Genomic DNA, 15000 nt, shown 5'->3' on the forward strand with positions numbered 1-15000 from the left:
ATTTTTTTTTCCTGGTTACTTCAATAAAGGGGTTATATATTAATGAATTAAAAGGGAATCTCCACTCCAACAAAAAAATAATTTGAAACGAGAGATCTAATGTTTACAGTGTTTGAACTTTTTCCAGGTAAAGCGTATCTATCAATTTCAAAATCGCTTGTTTTTTGTTTTCAGAATATTTCCGGGCGCCACCATCTTGTTCAGAATAATCGTTTGCCCAATTTTGTTCATATTCTTTGTCGTAACACGTCACAATTATTCAAGATGGTTACGCGGACAAAAATTTGAGCGTGAAAACAAGCAACTCTAAAAGTAATTTCTTTTACACTGATTTCCAGACACGCTTTTGAAAACAGAAAACATCTTGAACACATATGATTGCAAACTTTATTTTCTTCGTTTAAAATTTCTTCAGTAGTAGGGGTGAAGTTAATGATTTTCTATAGTGCCTTCCCCAGAAGTGAGAGAAAAAAAATCAGTGCTAATTGTCGGCTGCATATACTCACGTTATGACTGGCATGTTGGAAAGTCTGCATCTGCTCTGACTTGCCCGAGTAACTTAATTTTGGTTGTGGTTTTCAGCACTGTACTACTCCAACCCAAAGCAATTATACCCAGCCCATCATAGACAATTGAGTCGAAGCAACAACACTGAGCTTTTCAGGTCGCAGTTTTACGTTTTCTTTTTGTTATCGGGACTTTCGAGAAACAGGCCCCAGGTTACCTGAGGTGAAACTACACTGAAACGCTGAAACCTCGCTTGAACGTGACTTCAGCGAAGCTTAAACCCTACTTTAATCTCCTCTTTGTCCGCACTGAAACCACACATAAACTCTCTCAAAGCCTCTGTCAAGCTAACTCCAAGCTTTTACCATACTTAAATCCCCGCAAACCTTCCTAAAACCTTTGGGTGAACCACGCTTAGGTAAAACATACTCAAACCCTGCTTAAAACATCACCCGCGAAAAAATGTTCCGTACCGCGTCTGATTTAAACTTGAAATAAACTAACTAGGCCAGTGATATGCACCGGAGTTAAGCATTCTCATCCCTAGAGCCACTCGCGTCAAACGAAACGGAGACTCTGGGAACGAGAATGGGAGTTTAGTCGATGCTCGGCAAAGTAGCTTTGCGTTCCATTTATTTGCATTTCGGCCAATCAAAATGACACAAAGGATGTTCACTGTCTAAAAAATTTGTCGAGGAGGAGAAAGTATCTTGAGGCAACCCGATAATGAGAGTTGCAGATCGTGCTCCCTTAATTAAATAACCATCTCATTCTCTTTAAGGACGGTGCCTACTAATTCAAGGGTATTTTTGCGCGGTTTACTGACTATGCAAGAAAAGCAGATCTTAACAAGTGTTATTGAAATCCAAAAAGAAGAGTGGGGGTAACCGAGCATTTTTCGAAGATAATTAATCAACAAAATTTGCAAAAAGCTTTAGAATACAAAGCAATGTATGGCGTCCTATTCCAAACTGAAGCTTAATAATTTCTGAAAAATGCGTGTTTACCCCCAATTTTCTATTTGGATACCAAGAGCATTTGCTAAGTGTTGCTTTCTCCGCGTAGTTTTGAACCGCGCGAAGATATCCCTGTATTAATAAGCATCGCCGATAGGAAATCCGATTATCTCGAGATGCGTTGGACGTATGCACAGTAGTATGCACAACAATAGGCACCGTCCTTAAGTTGGATTCATTTGGATGGTCGCTATCTATTTTTTAATCCCTTGATTTGTTTTTATAGGCATGTCAATATACTTGTTTTACGGGTTGCGGAACAGTGTCGAGGGCCAAAGACAAGCAAGAGATATATAGAGGGAGAGCCGAAGTGAAGTGAATAGACATAACCTTTCGTCGCGATACACAAAGATATTTACAATTAAAAGGTTGAGAGGAAATGAAATCGCTTATTTTTCCTGTGGGGGCGCTGGGGTTTCCGAAAGACGCATTGTTCTCAAGCGGGGTTGAACTTGTGAGCTTCCGATTCAACTTTTACCTGAGCCTGTGTTAATGGCTAAGCTTCCTCGAGTCCTCTGAAGTTCAAGTACTGTTTAATAAACGAGTAGGACTGTTTTATCGGCGTCGACTGTAGACGCGATAAAACACTACCTGCGAATAGGCCTTAATAAAACGGCAGCCATGTTGAGTCCCGAGGGATTGAAAAATTTTGGTTATGTGCACCGAAACTCGTTCCCAAACATTTCAACTCGAGGCTGGGGGTACAAAATCTATTGTCTATGGCCGCCGCTCGATTAAGGCCCATTTATTGAACGGCTTCAAAAACAATCCACAAAAAGAGTGTCCCTATGAAGTCCGAACAAAGGTTCAAATTTTGAGAGGAGAACATTTGTATACAAGATGAACAAGCTATGCCTTATTAGCATCTGCTTTATATAAAGAATTCTAATGCGGATTTTCAAAGCTCGTACACGTGACGTTTTATCGGTGACCTGATAGGCTGTTTCGATCATGAATTATTCATGAGTTTTTAGTGGTCGAAAGGTTAATGAATTCAACTCATCTTGAGCACTTGGATCTAGTTACCCAGCCGTCTACGGTCTACGTTTTGTTCTCTTCGAGTTAACTTTTTGTCGATCTTTCAAATGAACTTCCGCAAGTGCCCTTGAAGTGAAAGATCCCTCCGAAAGTAGCGGCCCATTCAATAACGTCACCTAAAACAAAATCTATCGTCTTTAATGTAACATTTAATGTAATGCACTATACTTGAGGGTCGAATGAATAGCAAAATATCAAGCAGTTGTCTCTTAGAATAGTTACTGGAACGTGGAAAAACGCTAACACGGTACGGTAAGGTGTACGGCAAATATTGTCTCAGTTTCCTTGAACTAAAACGAATAACTATTTATATGCGTAGTGCGTTAAGCGGATGGAACAACCTGAGTGGACTAAGCAAAGACAGAAACCTTTGTGATCCTTCTCCTTAGCTTATTTGTAACTTGACTGAATCCTACTGAAAGATTTACGAACATTTTTATACATATTACGAACGCATTTACTACTGGGTTAAGTGATCTTCGCCTGCGAGTATCTATACGAAAAATACATGTGGAAATCCGTTGTCAGGCTACAAATTTATTAGTCGTATAACAAACTTTTGATCTCATGTAACGTGTCATTTTGCGTGAGACGGCTACTGAATTACCAAACATTTTTTTACAGCGGTTATCAGTTATACGCGTCCCTCAACGACTATTTTTTCATATTTCGAAAGTAAAATCTAGGTGGACGTCAATCAAATGTTTCCATGACGATACTCCAGTTCTCTTGGCGAAACATTTGATTGACGTCCACCGAAATTTGATTTTCGAATATGAAAAAGTGTCGTTGAGGGGCGCATGTTACTGATAACCGTTGTAACTATCCAAAAGTAGCGGCCTTTTAAGTCTTTTAAGTCCGAAAGTAACAGGCCGTTACGTTCGGAATTCCAAGGTAGTGAAAGGATACTAGCAATATAAATGTAGCAGTGTCAAGCCAAGTGAAAAAATACGCTCAAAAACGTCGCGTGGTTAAGCTCTCTAATGGCTGTGATTTGAAATGCGCTACCACATTTTCTCCCGAGATTGTAAAGATCTTTTGAAAGTATATTAAGGCCAGAGCAAATTTGATTGCTTAGTCTATGAAATGCTCCTCATTAAGAGTCTCTAGCCTAATTTGAATGTTCAGACGGATTCCATACGTGCAAAACGTTTTGGTTAATTTTCATTGTTTCTTTCTTTCACTATACAGGCTTTTTATTTACTATTGTTCTTTTACTATTTATAGATTGCAATTTCAAAATTTCTTTGACTTGATAATGACGTTTGGCTAACGTCGAAACGTGGTCGTTTGTTAACAAAGTTTTTAGTATTTTTTAATATGTTTAGATATATTTTATCGCCGTTTTTTATAGCTAGATGTTTTACAAAATCACTTCTTCGTCTCTTCATTTTTGCAATATGATTTTTGATTAAAAATAGTGTAAATGATGTTAGACGCGTGAGCACGTGTAGGTTAAGCAGTGGGATGATAAAAATCATGATAAAAATCATTATCCTTCATCTGGTATCATTTGATAGCTACGATTAGGCTTCCTGTCACCTTATCTTTTCATTTCAGCTGACTTGGCCACTGTATATCATGAGACAGTATTTTTCCAAAAACTATCTCCTCTTCCGCATGAGCTGATCTTCACGAAAATGGACTTTGAAAAACTCTTATTACTTAGCATAACTCACTTAAAGCAACTAAAAGTAATGTGATAAAGACAAAACCTCGTGACTGGCAAGGTTTTTTTTCCAATTTTTTCGGAAACTCAACCCTGACCAACTAATTCGTTCGGATCTTATGCTAATCGAGACGATACATGATGACATCTTTATACAACTGCATAACTCGCAAAAAGGTCGTCGACGTAAATACATTGACATCAACTCAGTTAAACCGCTGTTTGTCAATATTTGATTTGACTGCTCTTGGTGTTGGAAGTACACTTGGTGTTGGAATATACGTACTGGCCGGAGAAGTTGCTCCTGACACAGGTCCGAGTATTATTATTTCATTTCTGATCGCCGGTTTAGCGTCTGTCCTTTCTGGTCTCTGCTATGCTGAATTCGGTGCCCGCGTCCCTAAAGCCGGTTCTGCTTATGTTTACAGCTATGTAACGATAGGTGAACTCTGCGCTTTTGTTATTGGCTGGAATTTGATTTTGGAATATATCATCGGCGCGGCCTCAGTGGCAAGAGGGTGGAGCTCGTATTTTGATTCTCTCTTCGACGACAAAATCAAAAACTTTACCATAACAAACATCGGCGAGATGCATGCCGCTGGTATTGCAAAATATCCAGACCTGTTGGCAGTGCTGATAATTGCCGTGTTGACCATTGTTATGGTATATGGCATTCGGAAAACCTCCTGGCTGATGTCGCTTGTCACTTGCATTAACATATTCGTCATCCTTTTCGTGGTGGGTGTTGGAGCGTGTTACGCAGAACCGAAGAACTGGTCCGATAATTTCATGCCATTTGGATTTTCTGGAGTGATGAGCGGAGCAGCAACTTGCTTCTATGCTTTTGTTGGCTTTGATATTATTGCAACTACAGGAGAGGAAGCAAGAAATCCCAGCCGAGGAATACCCATCTCAATCGTCTTGTCTCTTGGTGAGTGTTGAAGCTAAGATGATGCATAACTTAGGTCAAGGTAACTGAAAACTTGATGGTAGGGAAAATCATGCACGTTAAAACGTGGAAGGGCGAGCGAGCAAGGAGGGTGGAACATGGTCCCTCCTTCCTCGCGCGCCCGATTTCCTGCGTGTTGGATTTTCCTCTATTGACTAGGATCAAATTGTTGTGTTTGGCCTTGGCATCTCGATGGGAATGGGGAGAGAAAGAAATAAGGAAGGGAGGGGAGGGTATATATCCAGCATTTCCTCCGAGTCACATTTAGCCGTAGCTTTTTGGTCGTCGTTCTCTTGACAGGTATATGCACCTTGGCGTATTTCGGCGTATCAGCTATTCTTACGCTTATGTGGCCCTATAGTACTCTCCCTGATGGAGGAACATTACCCAAGATATTCGCTTTGAAAGGTGCACCGTGGGCCCAGTATGTTATTGCTGTCGGAGCCCTTTGTGGGCTGACGTCATCTCTCCTTGGATGCCTTTTACCATTGCCTAGGATGCTGTACTCTATGGGAAGCGATGGAATCATTTTCAAGTAAGAATCCTTCTTTGTCCACGAATTTAGGTTCGCAACTAAGTGTTCAAAACAATTCATTTGCCACAGTAAATCAGTACTTTAGTAAAAGTGTCCATTATCTCAGGTGATTTTTCTTTACCGAGATAAATTTCTTCACCTACAGTAAACACATTTTGTCCTTTTCGCTCTTAATATGCCGTCAAACGTCAAGTTTGTTCCACGGCCGAGGTTGTGAGGAATGGATCTAGCCCTGAGATGACGTCAAAGGCTGCTTTGAAGTGGAATGCAAAGTAGTCTGTGACGACGGCCAATTCAGGATGGACCCATGCCTCTTAGAAGCGATTTCACGGGGGAAACTACTTCCAAGTTGATGCAACGCCTGCGACCTGTTTAAACTTAGGCAAGGCAAATTGCAAGAATTCTGAACTCAGCAAAATAAAAAAAATGAGGTTAGGACACTTTAAACCATTTCTTTGGAGATTATCGACTACTCGATAGATATCCATTTTTTGTATTTGGTCGCCTTTGAATGCGCTCTGCACAGACACCTAACCACTTGACCACCACACCGCTAGCTGCTCAGGGATAATATTTTACACACTATTTGATAATGTTGTATTATCACTCGGTAACAAACAATATTAAACACTGCAAAAGGTCGGTTTCCCAACTTCACGACAAAGCTAAACATTTTAAAATCAAAGCTTAGGCCTAAATTATTAATCTAGCGTAAGCCTAATTACTCTTCAGCATTGATATTCTAAGGGAGACTTAAACAATTTTTTTTTTGAGAGTACAGTGTCTTGATCTTCAGTGGTGAAGCGGAAATACGCGGTTCCTATAGAATAGTAACTCCTGGTTCAAATATAATCCACGGTCATGATTTTTTATTTCCTTATTTTCTATGTTACCTTAAGTCCTGGGACACAGTGTCCTAAATTAGCGATAATAGAGCGGTTTTCAATTGAGTGTCCAAAAGTAATTAGATGATTACTTTCACTCAGTGATTGGTTCAAAGTTCTCGCGCCATTTTTTCAACCAATCAGAAGTGAAACCATAACCAATCGTGGCTCACGCGTGCACATTTTCCGACGCTTTGTGTCGGCTACGGGTAATTACTTCTAGTTTTGATTGGTTTACTGGATTGTCTCCGTCCTTTTTGATTGGCCAAAGTAATTACTTTGGTTTTGGTTTAACGACACTCGATTGAAACTCGCTCTTGTAAAGTCAAAGTAAATTAAAAATTTTAAAACGATAATGGTTTCAGATTTAGAGAAGAGATCGGGTTTAGAAAATGACCTAAAATGAAACTTAAATTTTTCAGATTTCTCGCAAAGGTGAATCCCAAAACGGGAACCCCAGTGATTGCTTCAGTGGGATCAGGCATTTTCTCTGCCCTTCTAGCTTTTATTTTCAACCTACGCGACTTGGTAGATATGATGTCCCTTGGAACGTTGATGGCCTACACCATAGTCGCCGTTTGTGTCTTGGTACTAAGGTACAGACCAGAAAATGTAGGTTTCGTCAAAGAAAACTACTCAGACGCTATTGAGAGACGGCAAACAGATGATCAAGAAACGCCAGAAGAAGATTCTCCGCTTTTAGAAGTCCGCAAAGCCAAACGACCCTCAAAAACAACAGCTTTCACAGCGCAGGTTGCCATAGTATCAAGTTGCATTGGTTTGGCGGCACTGAGCGCGTTAGTGATCTGTGGATCAGATGCCCTTTCTCAGGCAAAATGGTGGGCCATACTTCTATTGTCGCTGATAAGTATGTTTCTGATTGGCTGCATTGTGCTCCTTTTCTTGCTGCCCCAGAATAAAACACCCTTACCTTTCACGGTTCCCTTTGTTCCTGTGCTTCCGCTCGTATCAGTATTTATCAACGTATTCTTGATGTTGGAGCTCTCCTACTTGACGTGGATACGATTTGTTGTTTGGATGGCCATTGGTGAGTTTACCGGTACTGTATTGTGTATTTATATTAGGAGATTAGGCTACGTGTTGCCATACTCTCTTCCATGAAGGTAAAATCTTTTTCCTTATGGATGAAGGCGATCGTGCCATCAGGCCTTCTTAGTATTTTCATGAGCACATGGCTAGGAGTGAACAGCAGCCTTTTTCGCATACCGATTTATTTTTAGATTGAATTTCGCATTGAATTTTCTTGGAGAAAAACCTCTCGGAGCAGAGTGAAGAACTTAACCCACATATGGCCACGAGTTCGGAATCGAGCACCGGCCACATTGGTGAGAGGCGAATGCAATCACCACAACGCCATGCTTCCCAATAGTTAGAATAGTTGATCTATAACTATAAATCGCAATTTAACAATGATTCTTCAACCAATCAGAATCAACCAAGTAGAGGGGGTTATTTGCTTTCTCACGCTTGTCACCTGTCATGAACTCTTCATTTTCTTCAGTAACAGGTTTTTTGTTCATGAGGTTTTCAAATAATCGTTTGATGTAAATACGTTACGTTGGGACTATGGTTGTGCATCAATTTGAGATTCAACCTTTAATGAAACGTCCTCTTCGTTTTTTAGGTTTTTCAATCTACTTCTTTTATGGCATACGGAACAGTTTGGAGGGCGAAAGACAAATATGTCAATTCACAGATGAGAACCAGATGAGTTAAGAACTCGGTTATTATACAACAATGCTTCGCCAAACGTAAGCGTTCCTGGAAAAACCTGTCAGGGTGTGAGCTAAACTTGATAAAAGCAAAACGCTATACTAAAGAACCAAGAGGCACAAGCAAACGCAGATAGGAGTAAAATTTTACTTCAAAGGAAAGTATTAAATTTTAAGCTCTGTAAAGATGACATAAAGCTTGTCTCCGTTTTCTCCAAGGTCATTGGTTAAAGAAATTCACCAATAGCCAATCAAATGCGAGCCTTGTAGGGCGCAAAATTCGTGATACGTGTGCATTCTCTATGCATAATTATGATTAATTAATTATTTCGAAATTGTTTTCCTTGCATATTATTAGTAAAGCAATCACAGGATTTTTCTCGCGGAATTTGAAACAAAAAAGCACCCGCAAATTTTTTCAAAGAGTACAAATTGCACTCGCCCTTCGGGCTCGTGCAATTTTATTCGTCTTTGAAAAAAACTACTCGTGCTTATTTATTCCAAAGTGCGCCCTGCGAGAAGAACCTCTCTAAAACTCACCAAAGGGCTCTGCAGAAATCGTGTCAAGTCTTTTAAGTCGCTGCAGCCCAAATTTCTGGGCTAGTCACTCCGGTCAAACCTGTTTAGGCAGCGCACGCATCATATTTTTGACAAGGCGAAGGTCAAAATCGAGCCTTCAGTACGAAAATCAATATGGCGCCTGGGAGTGCGATCGAGACTTGGCCTGGGTTTGAAACTGTCTCCAAGCAATGGCTTGCGCATACTCAATAACGACTTTACACAATTTCTGAAGATTCCTTTCTTTCTCGTGGAGTTAAGAAAGGCTCTGCTGGCAGGGTGGAAATCATGTGATTAGCTATACAAACACGCTGTGACCGTAGTTTTCAATAAGTATAGGAAATCGTACGGGCTTGCTCGTGGATTTCGTGATTTGTGGGAAGGAGTGTTGTTTTGAAAGTTCTCAAACACTGAAACTTCGAGTGCAATTTGGGAACTTTCAAAGCGTTTCGAGTGACCATAAATCACGAAATCCACGAGCAAGCTCATACGATTTTTATTTATTATACACTCAAACAAAATCACTCCATCGCTTTGTTTCCATAGCAACTTCCGTATAGCACTCTACAACCTATTTACGCATTCGTCAATTGACCAATCAGAAACGCGATGTTCTTTTGAGTATATAATAATATTATGTATTTACTAGCAGTTTTTTAAAACAAGCCCTGATAACCAAGCAGAATTGGACTATACCAATTAGTTCTGTCAGGAGTTCCTGCTTCTTTTGTTGGTTTCGGTTGGTCGTTATCCTTCTTTTTGTACATTAAATTTTATTTTAAATCGACGGAGCGATAAAACTAATAAGGGTTAGAATGCTTTAGAAAGTATTTTGATAATCATTATCATCATCATCATCATCACAGGAGCCCTACAACTCCAATACTCGGTCTATGATGTAACGGCATTTTCACCGATCAAGCTATTTTCAAACGACTGCTTAAATAAGGTTTGGCTTGTAATAACTTCTCGTGCAAGACTTGTGATTAGGTGAAAGAATCTGGTTTCACGGGAAAATCAATCGAAAAATAACTCGGTATGTGAAAACGCCGTTCCACAAATACAATATATTAATGAAGTTGTTCGGTCCTAAGTTATGGGTTCCTGTAATAATAATCATCATAATTACTATAAGAAGGTATCAAATTTATCTGGCTGAGCACAAATGCTCTACCAGTTGGGGAGAGTGGACATAAAATTACATCAAGAGACATTAAAGCTTGTCAAAATCAGTACGTAAGATATAGGTTTTTTTGGTGAGAAGAGAAAAACCTCTCAGAACTGAGTAAGGGAACCAACATACCCAACACACTTATGACGTTTTGGGTCTGCTTCTTTCTTTGTTGTTAATGTTCGCCTTGTTTGTAATATAGCCGCATTGACAAGAATATTGGCCCGTGGGCGGGGAGTTAAATTTGGCCGCGCGAGAACGAGAAGGACGCGCGAGGGAGAGCGTACGTCAAAATCCCCTTCGAACACCTGCCACGAAACCCAGAATGAAAGGAAACAAAATAAAATAGAAAAAAATGAAAACTGCGTTTTTAATATTTTGTTTAGGACCTGATTTGAAAGCTAAGACGAAAATGAGATGTCATTGGCCTTCTAATCGAGAAATACGGCGGAAAACAACTTCTCCTCGGTAAAGCACTGAGCGCTCATCATGAGGATGGTCTCGTGCATTCGCCTCCGAGATACACAGGGATATTCATGGGATGATTGCAACGTGACCTTCTTCAAAAGAAATATTTTCCTCGTGAACAAATACTTAAATATTCTCATTCCATGCACCGCAAATAACACATTTGGGCCATTCATTTGATCAACTATAAATAATCTGAAATCAAACAAGTTGTTAATTTACGCTAAATTGAAATTGAGTAGAATGGGATACAATGTCGGAGCACGGAGGCTTCAAGTAAAAGCCGCTATAAACCGCCTGATTGACTGATAGTGATAAAAAACTACGCTAACCGACAACGTGACTTGCTTGCTAAAAACTCATGACTGCGCAATGAAATAGGGTAATAAGAATGATCTTTGCATCAGAACGAGAGTGGTCGCCGCCACACGATGAGTTCTCTTGCCAAGGCACTGACTCGCAAAAAAGTCATTGATCGCAGAAGGTTGACTTCAACACCATTGAATCGCTGCTTGTCGGTGTTCGACTTGACCACTATAGGTATTGGAACTACCATTGGAGCGGGTATATACGTGGTGGTAGTTGATGTTGCCCGCGAACACACTGGTCCTAGTATTGTTATTTCATTTCTGATTGCTGGTATAGCGTCAATCCTATCAGGGCTCTGCTATGCTGAATTCGGTGCCCGCGTCCCTAAAGCCGGTTCTGCTTATGTTTACAGTTATTTGACGATAGGAGAGCTCTGCGCTTTTGTGATTGGTTGGAACATGATTCTAGAATATGTCATCGCTTGTTCTTCACTCGCGCGGGCAACAAGCACTTATATTGATTCTCTCTTCGGTGACAGGATTAAAAACTTTACCCTCTCAACTTTCGGTGAGATACACACCACTGGTATTGCCCAATATCCAGACCTGTTTTCCATGGTTCCAATTTTTTTAATAAGCATCGTTCAGATCGCTGGTATTAAGAAAACCTCCTGGTGTATGTCATTCTTTACTGGACTCACTTTGTTCGTGATCGTTTTCATCACTGGAGTTGGAGCATGTTATGCCGAACCTAGGAACTGGACTGACAATTTCATGCCGTATGGATTCTCTGGAGTCATGGCTGGCTCAGCAACATGCTTCTTTTGCTTTGTTGGCTTTGATGTTATTGCAACCGCTGGAGAAGAGGCACGAAATCCTGCCAGAGACATACCCATCTCAATTCTCACAACCATCGGTGAGTCAGTACAAAAGGATAATCAATACAATTGAAATCTTCAACTCGGTTTAACACCCAACATCTTCAACTCGGTTTAACACCCAACCCCCCCCCCCCCCCCTCCCCCCAGTAGGCCATTTCCGGGTTCATGTCTGCCTCCTCTTCAAAGCGAGTCTAATTGCGAAATTTTTCTTATGAAAATTAGGTTTCATTCATATGTAAAGTAGAACTAATTACCATCACAAAAACTTCTTTGCCATATCGCACGTACAATACAACTTTATTTCACTACGCTAGCCACACACAACAAAAGCTGGTTTCCAGGTGGGGCGTAGGTAAACACGTTAAAATAGAAGTATATTACATAGAATCAGTGCGATCCAGTAGAAGGCATGGAGGGCGAGGGGCAAGTTTGCGTTTGAAATCAGAAAGCGATTTTGCCGTCTTTGCCTCATAGGAAAGATTATTCCAGAGAATTGCACCACTATACTTAAAGCTGTGCTTCAAAAAATTTGTGTATGGCCTTGGAAGTGCTAGATCAGTCTCGATATTCCTAAGATTGCAATTTATGTTAGTATCATTCAGCTTTACAACGGAGTTACTCAGTTGGGGGGCAGATAGATCATTGCCTTTATAGACCGGGCACACACGCGCATTTTTCCAGTCATCAATAAAAATTCCAGAGGAAAGTGACAAATTAAATATAAAAGTCAAAGATGGAGCAATTATACTAGACGCGATTTTAAGGACCTTGGCAGGAATCTTATCAAGGCCAGTGCTTTTCGACACCTTTAAGTTTTTTAGCGTAAGCGCGACATTTTCCACTGGTATATTAGAGAATCGAAAGGCTGGAAAACTACTCTGAATGTTGCTGAGATATGTGTTAACGCTATTGGAGGACCTTTTCGTTGATTGAGCGGCCAAAGTTGGTCCTATGTTTACAAAGAAATCATTAAATGACTCGGAGATATCTTTATCGTCAGAAACAATTTTATCGTTAACAAGAATATCATTGACAGGGGAAGATTTATTACCTTTGCCTGCACTTAGACTCGCTTTGAAGAGGAAGCAGACATGAACTCAGAAATGGCCTATTCGGAAATGTTTCCTTTCGAGAGTTGGAGGTCCTGTGATCGCGAATATCACCACCAAGAATTTCAGACCATTTCACAGTACTTGAGAGCGCATAAGTTGCGCAGGGACTGGAGAAATGTTAACCGAAAACGTACAATCACGCATGATCAGTAGTTTTGAAATTTAAACTGAGTATTCAATTTTCCGTGCCAGTTTTGAACTTTGCTCTCGAGATTATGAATTTCCCATTTCCTTGATATATCGCAAATAGTTAGCTATGAACTTTCGTTTCATTATAAAATAAGCGGTGCTTGAAAAGTAAAAACTATTTCAAGCTTTTGATATCGTTCAGTTATTCTGCATTTATCGTACCAACGTTCAGAGGAATCTTCAAGTTCATTTTAGTCTCGCCGGATACTGGTCACGTGTGGCAGTAGCTCTACTGTAACAAGAGGCAATCTTGCCCATGAGATCTTCAATTCAGAATTGTCGCAGGTGCTGTATTGCACCGACAATAGAAAGATGTTCAACCACATGGCAGGCTACATGCTAAAATTAAAAGAATATCTGAAACAGCAACAAATATTTTCTGTTTGTCGTAAACATAGTTTCATGTTTCCTGGGTGTTAAGGTCACTTTTGCCTTGTGCCATGCCGCGTGACTGCCATAAGAACCTTCTGTGACAGTTACGAAAAGAGAGCGTTTCACCCTTTTGGCCCTTGATTACTTGCCCGCGGTATGACACCCTTAATAGTAATCAAATCCTTGTACCAAGGCTATGTTTTAACGTAACCTGCGATCAGGCTCTATTTTAGTTTCGCGTGGTACGTAATGTGTAGTTGGCGAAACGAAAAATAGAGCCTGACCAAATTCCTCTTCGATATTCCTTCCACCCACTTTTTTTGATTGATTGACATGTCCTTCATCGGCCAATCAAATTTACTTCCATTACACGAATACACGCGTGGACGGCAGATTCACGCTATTTTGTTTTGACCAGAGTTGCTTACCGTGGGAGGAATATTATAAACGAATTCGAAAGTTACCGTTGGCTTTAATTTGAGTGAAACACATTTATAGCATGGGGAATGTTACTTTCTGTACCTTTTCGACGACTATATTGCGGCAAAGGCCGGCGTAATTCTTCCTCCGAACTTCACTGAATATGCAATCTTTTAAGCTTGACATCTTAATTTGTAATTGAGATAACCTAGCATTTTGTCGTTGGACGGTTTGGCAATAGATTTTTAAAGAAAAAAAAAAGGAGAAATACATTATTCCTTTAACGTGTTTTCCCATGAAGGTTTCTTTGGTGATTTTTTCGGGTAATATCTTAATTCAGTTGCAGTGTATTTCTAGAAGTTGCGCGCAGTAAAATCATGATAAATTTGGCCGTTAATCTTTTGATGGAGTACGAACAGTAAGATGGACTCGCAAAATTGGTCTCTCTGGAGCGAGAGTTAAACCAACTGGAAATATTATGAAGCAATCTTGACTCCAAATTGTGCAAACAAACCGTGTCATGTACAGTAAGTGATACACAGATATTCAAAACATGCATTCGTGTAACTTGCGATTTTATCAGCATCTCCTCGTTTTGATATATATGTCCTTTGTCTTATCCAGGAAACCAATATGCATCGGCTTTCATTGCCATTTGAAAGAACCAGCTATTTAGCTTTCAAAACATCAGGGAAGTTTGTGCCGTGCCAAAGTACTTTCAACCACATGGCTACAGAGCTCGACAACGGAATCACTAATTTCACTCTTTTTAGAGATTCAAACCCGATTCTGGACAAGCAATGAGATGTTTCAGATGGCATATCTCCATTTATACAAATAAAATGAAGTTGCACCGTCCACGTCATTGTAAGAACAAAAGGCAGCAATTTTTTTCGTACACTTATGGCGGATTAGTCTCTAGGACTTCGCGAGAGCTCCGCGCAATCACGATGGCATTTTCACTTCCGGCGTTTCAACAGCCAATCAGATCACGAGTTTGGTCGGCCAAAATTTGGCCGACCGTCCGGAATTCTTGAGAGACTTTTGGTCAGGCCCAATTTTAGCGAGCGACGACATAAGAGAACATATGGGCGAAGCTAAAAATGGGCATGATCGCAGGTTAGTTTTAACGTAGACAAATTCAACCTTTTACTTTCTTTATCCCATGCGCATTGACAATGCTGCAAAAT

The 15000-nt window shown here is 40.2% G+C and overlaps 2 protein-coding genes and 1 pseudogene across 2 annotated transcripts in view; all 3 read left to right on the forward strand.

The window, feature by feature from the left end:
• The window catches only part of LOC138059189 (cationic amino acid transporter 2-like), a 9349-nt gene extending 7446 nt beyond the window's left edge, over positions 1 to 1903 (forward strand). Inside the window, exon 4 of the mRNA XM_068904732.1 lies at positions 1750 to 1903. Within this exon, the coding sequence (XP_068760833.1) occupies positions 1750 to 1820 (71 nt within the window). The 3' untranslated portion in view covers positions 1821 to 1903. The remainder of the gene's footprint in view (positions 1 to 1749) is intronic.
• Positions 1904 to 3125: 1222 nt separating this feature from the next.
• LOC138059188 (cationic amino acid transporter 2-like) lies at positions 3126 to 10398 on the forward strand. Its single transcript, XM_068904731.1, has 4 exons — positions 3126 to 5161; positions 5480 to 5714; positions 7021 to 7646; positions 8244 to 10398. The coding sequence occupies exons 1-4, from the start codon at positions 4369 to 4371 to the stop codon at positions 8333 to 8335; spliced, it is 1746 nt and encodes a 581-aa protein (XP_068760832.1). The 5' UTR covers positions 3126 to 4368; the 3' UTR covers positions 8336 to 10398.
• Positions 10399 to 10915: 517 nt separating this feature from the next.
• Positions 10916 to 15000, forward strand: part of LOC138060382 (cationic amino acid transporter 2-like) — a 10528-nt pseudogene continuing 6443 nt past the window's right edge.

Source organism: Montipora capricornis, chromosome 8 (assembly GCF_036669925.1).
Source record: "Montipora capricornis isolate CH-2021 chromosome 8, ASM3666992v2, whole genome shotgun sequence".
NCBI classification, from domain to species: Eukaryota; Metazoa; Cnidaria; class Anthozoa; order Scleractinia; family Acroporidae; genus Montipora; species Montipora capricornis.

Coding starts and splice junctions, on each gene's coding strand:
- LOC138059188 (XM_068904731.1), top strand. CDS start 4,369: ATGATGACATCTTTATACAACTGCATAACTCGCAAAAAGGTCGTCGAC. Junction 5,162..5,479: donor CTCAATCGTCTTGTCTCTTG/GTGAGTGTTGAA, acceptor TTCTCTTGACAG/GTATATGCACCTTGGCGTAT. Junction 5,715..7,020: donor AGCGATGGAATCATTTTCAA/GTAAGAATCCTT, acceptor TAAATTTTTCAG/ATTTCTCGCAAAGGTGAATC.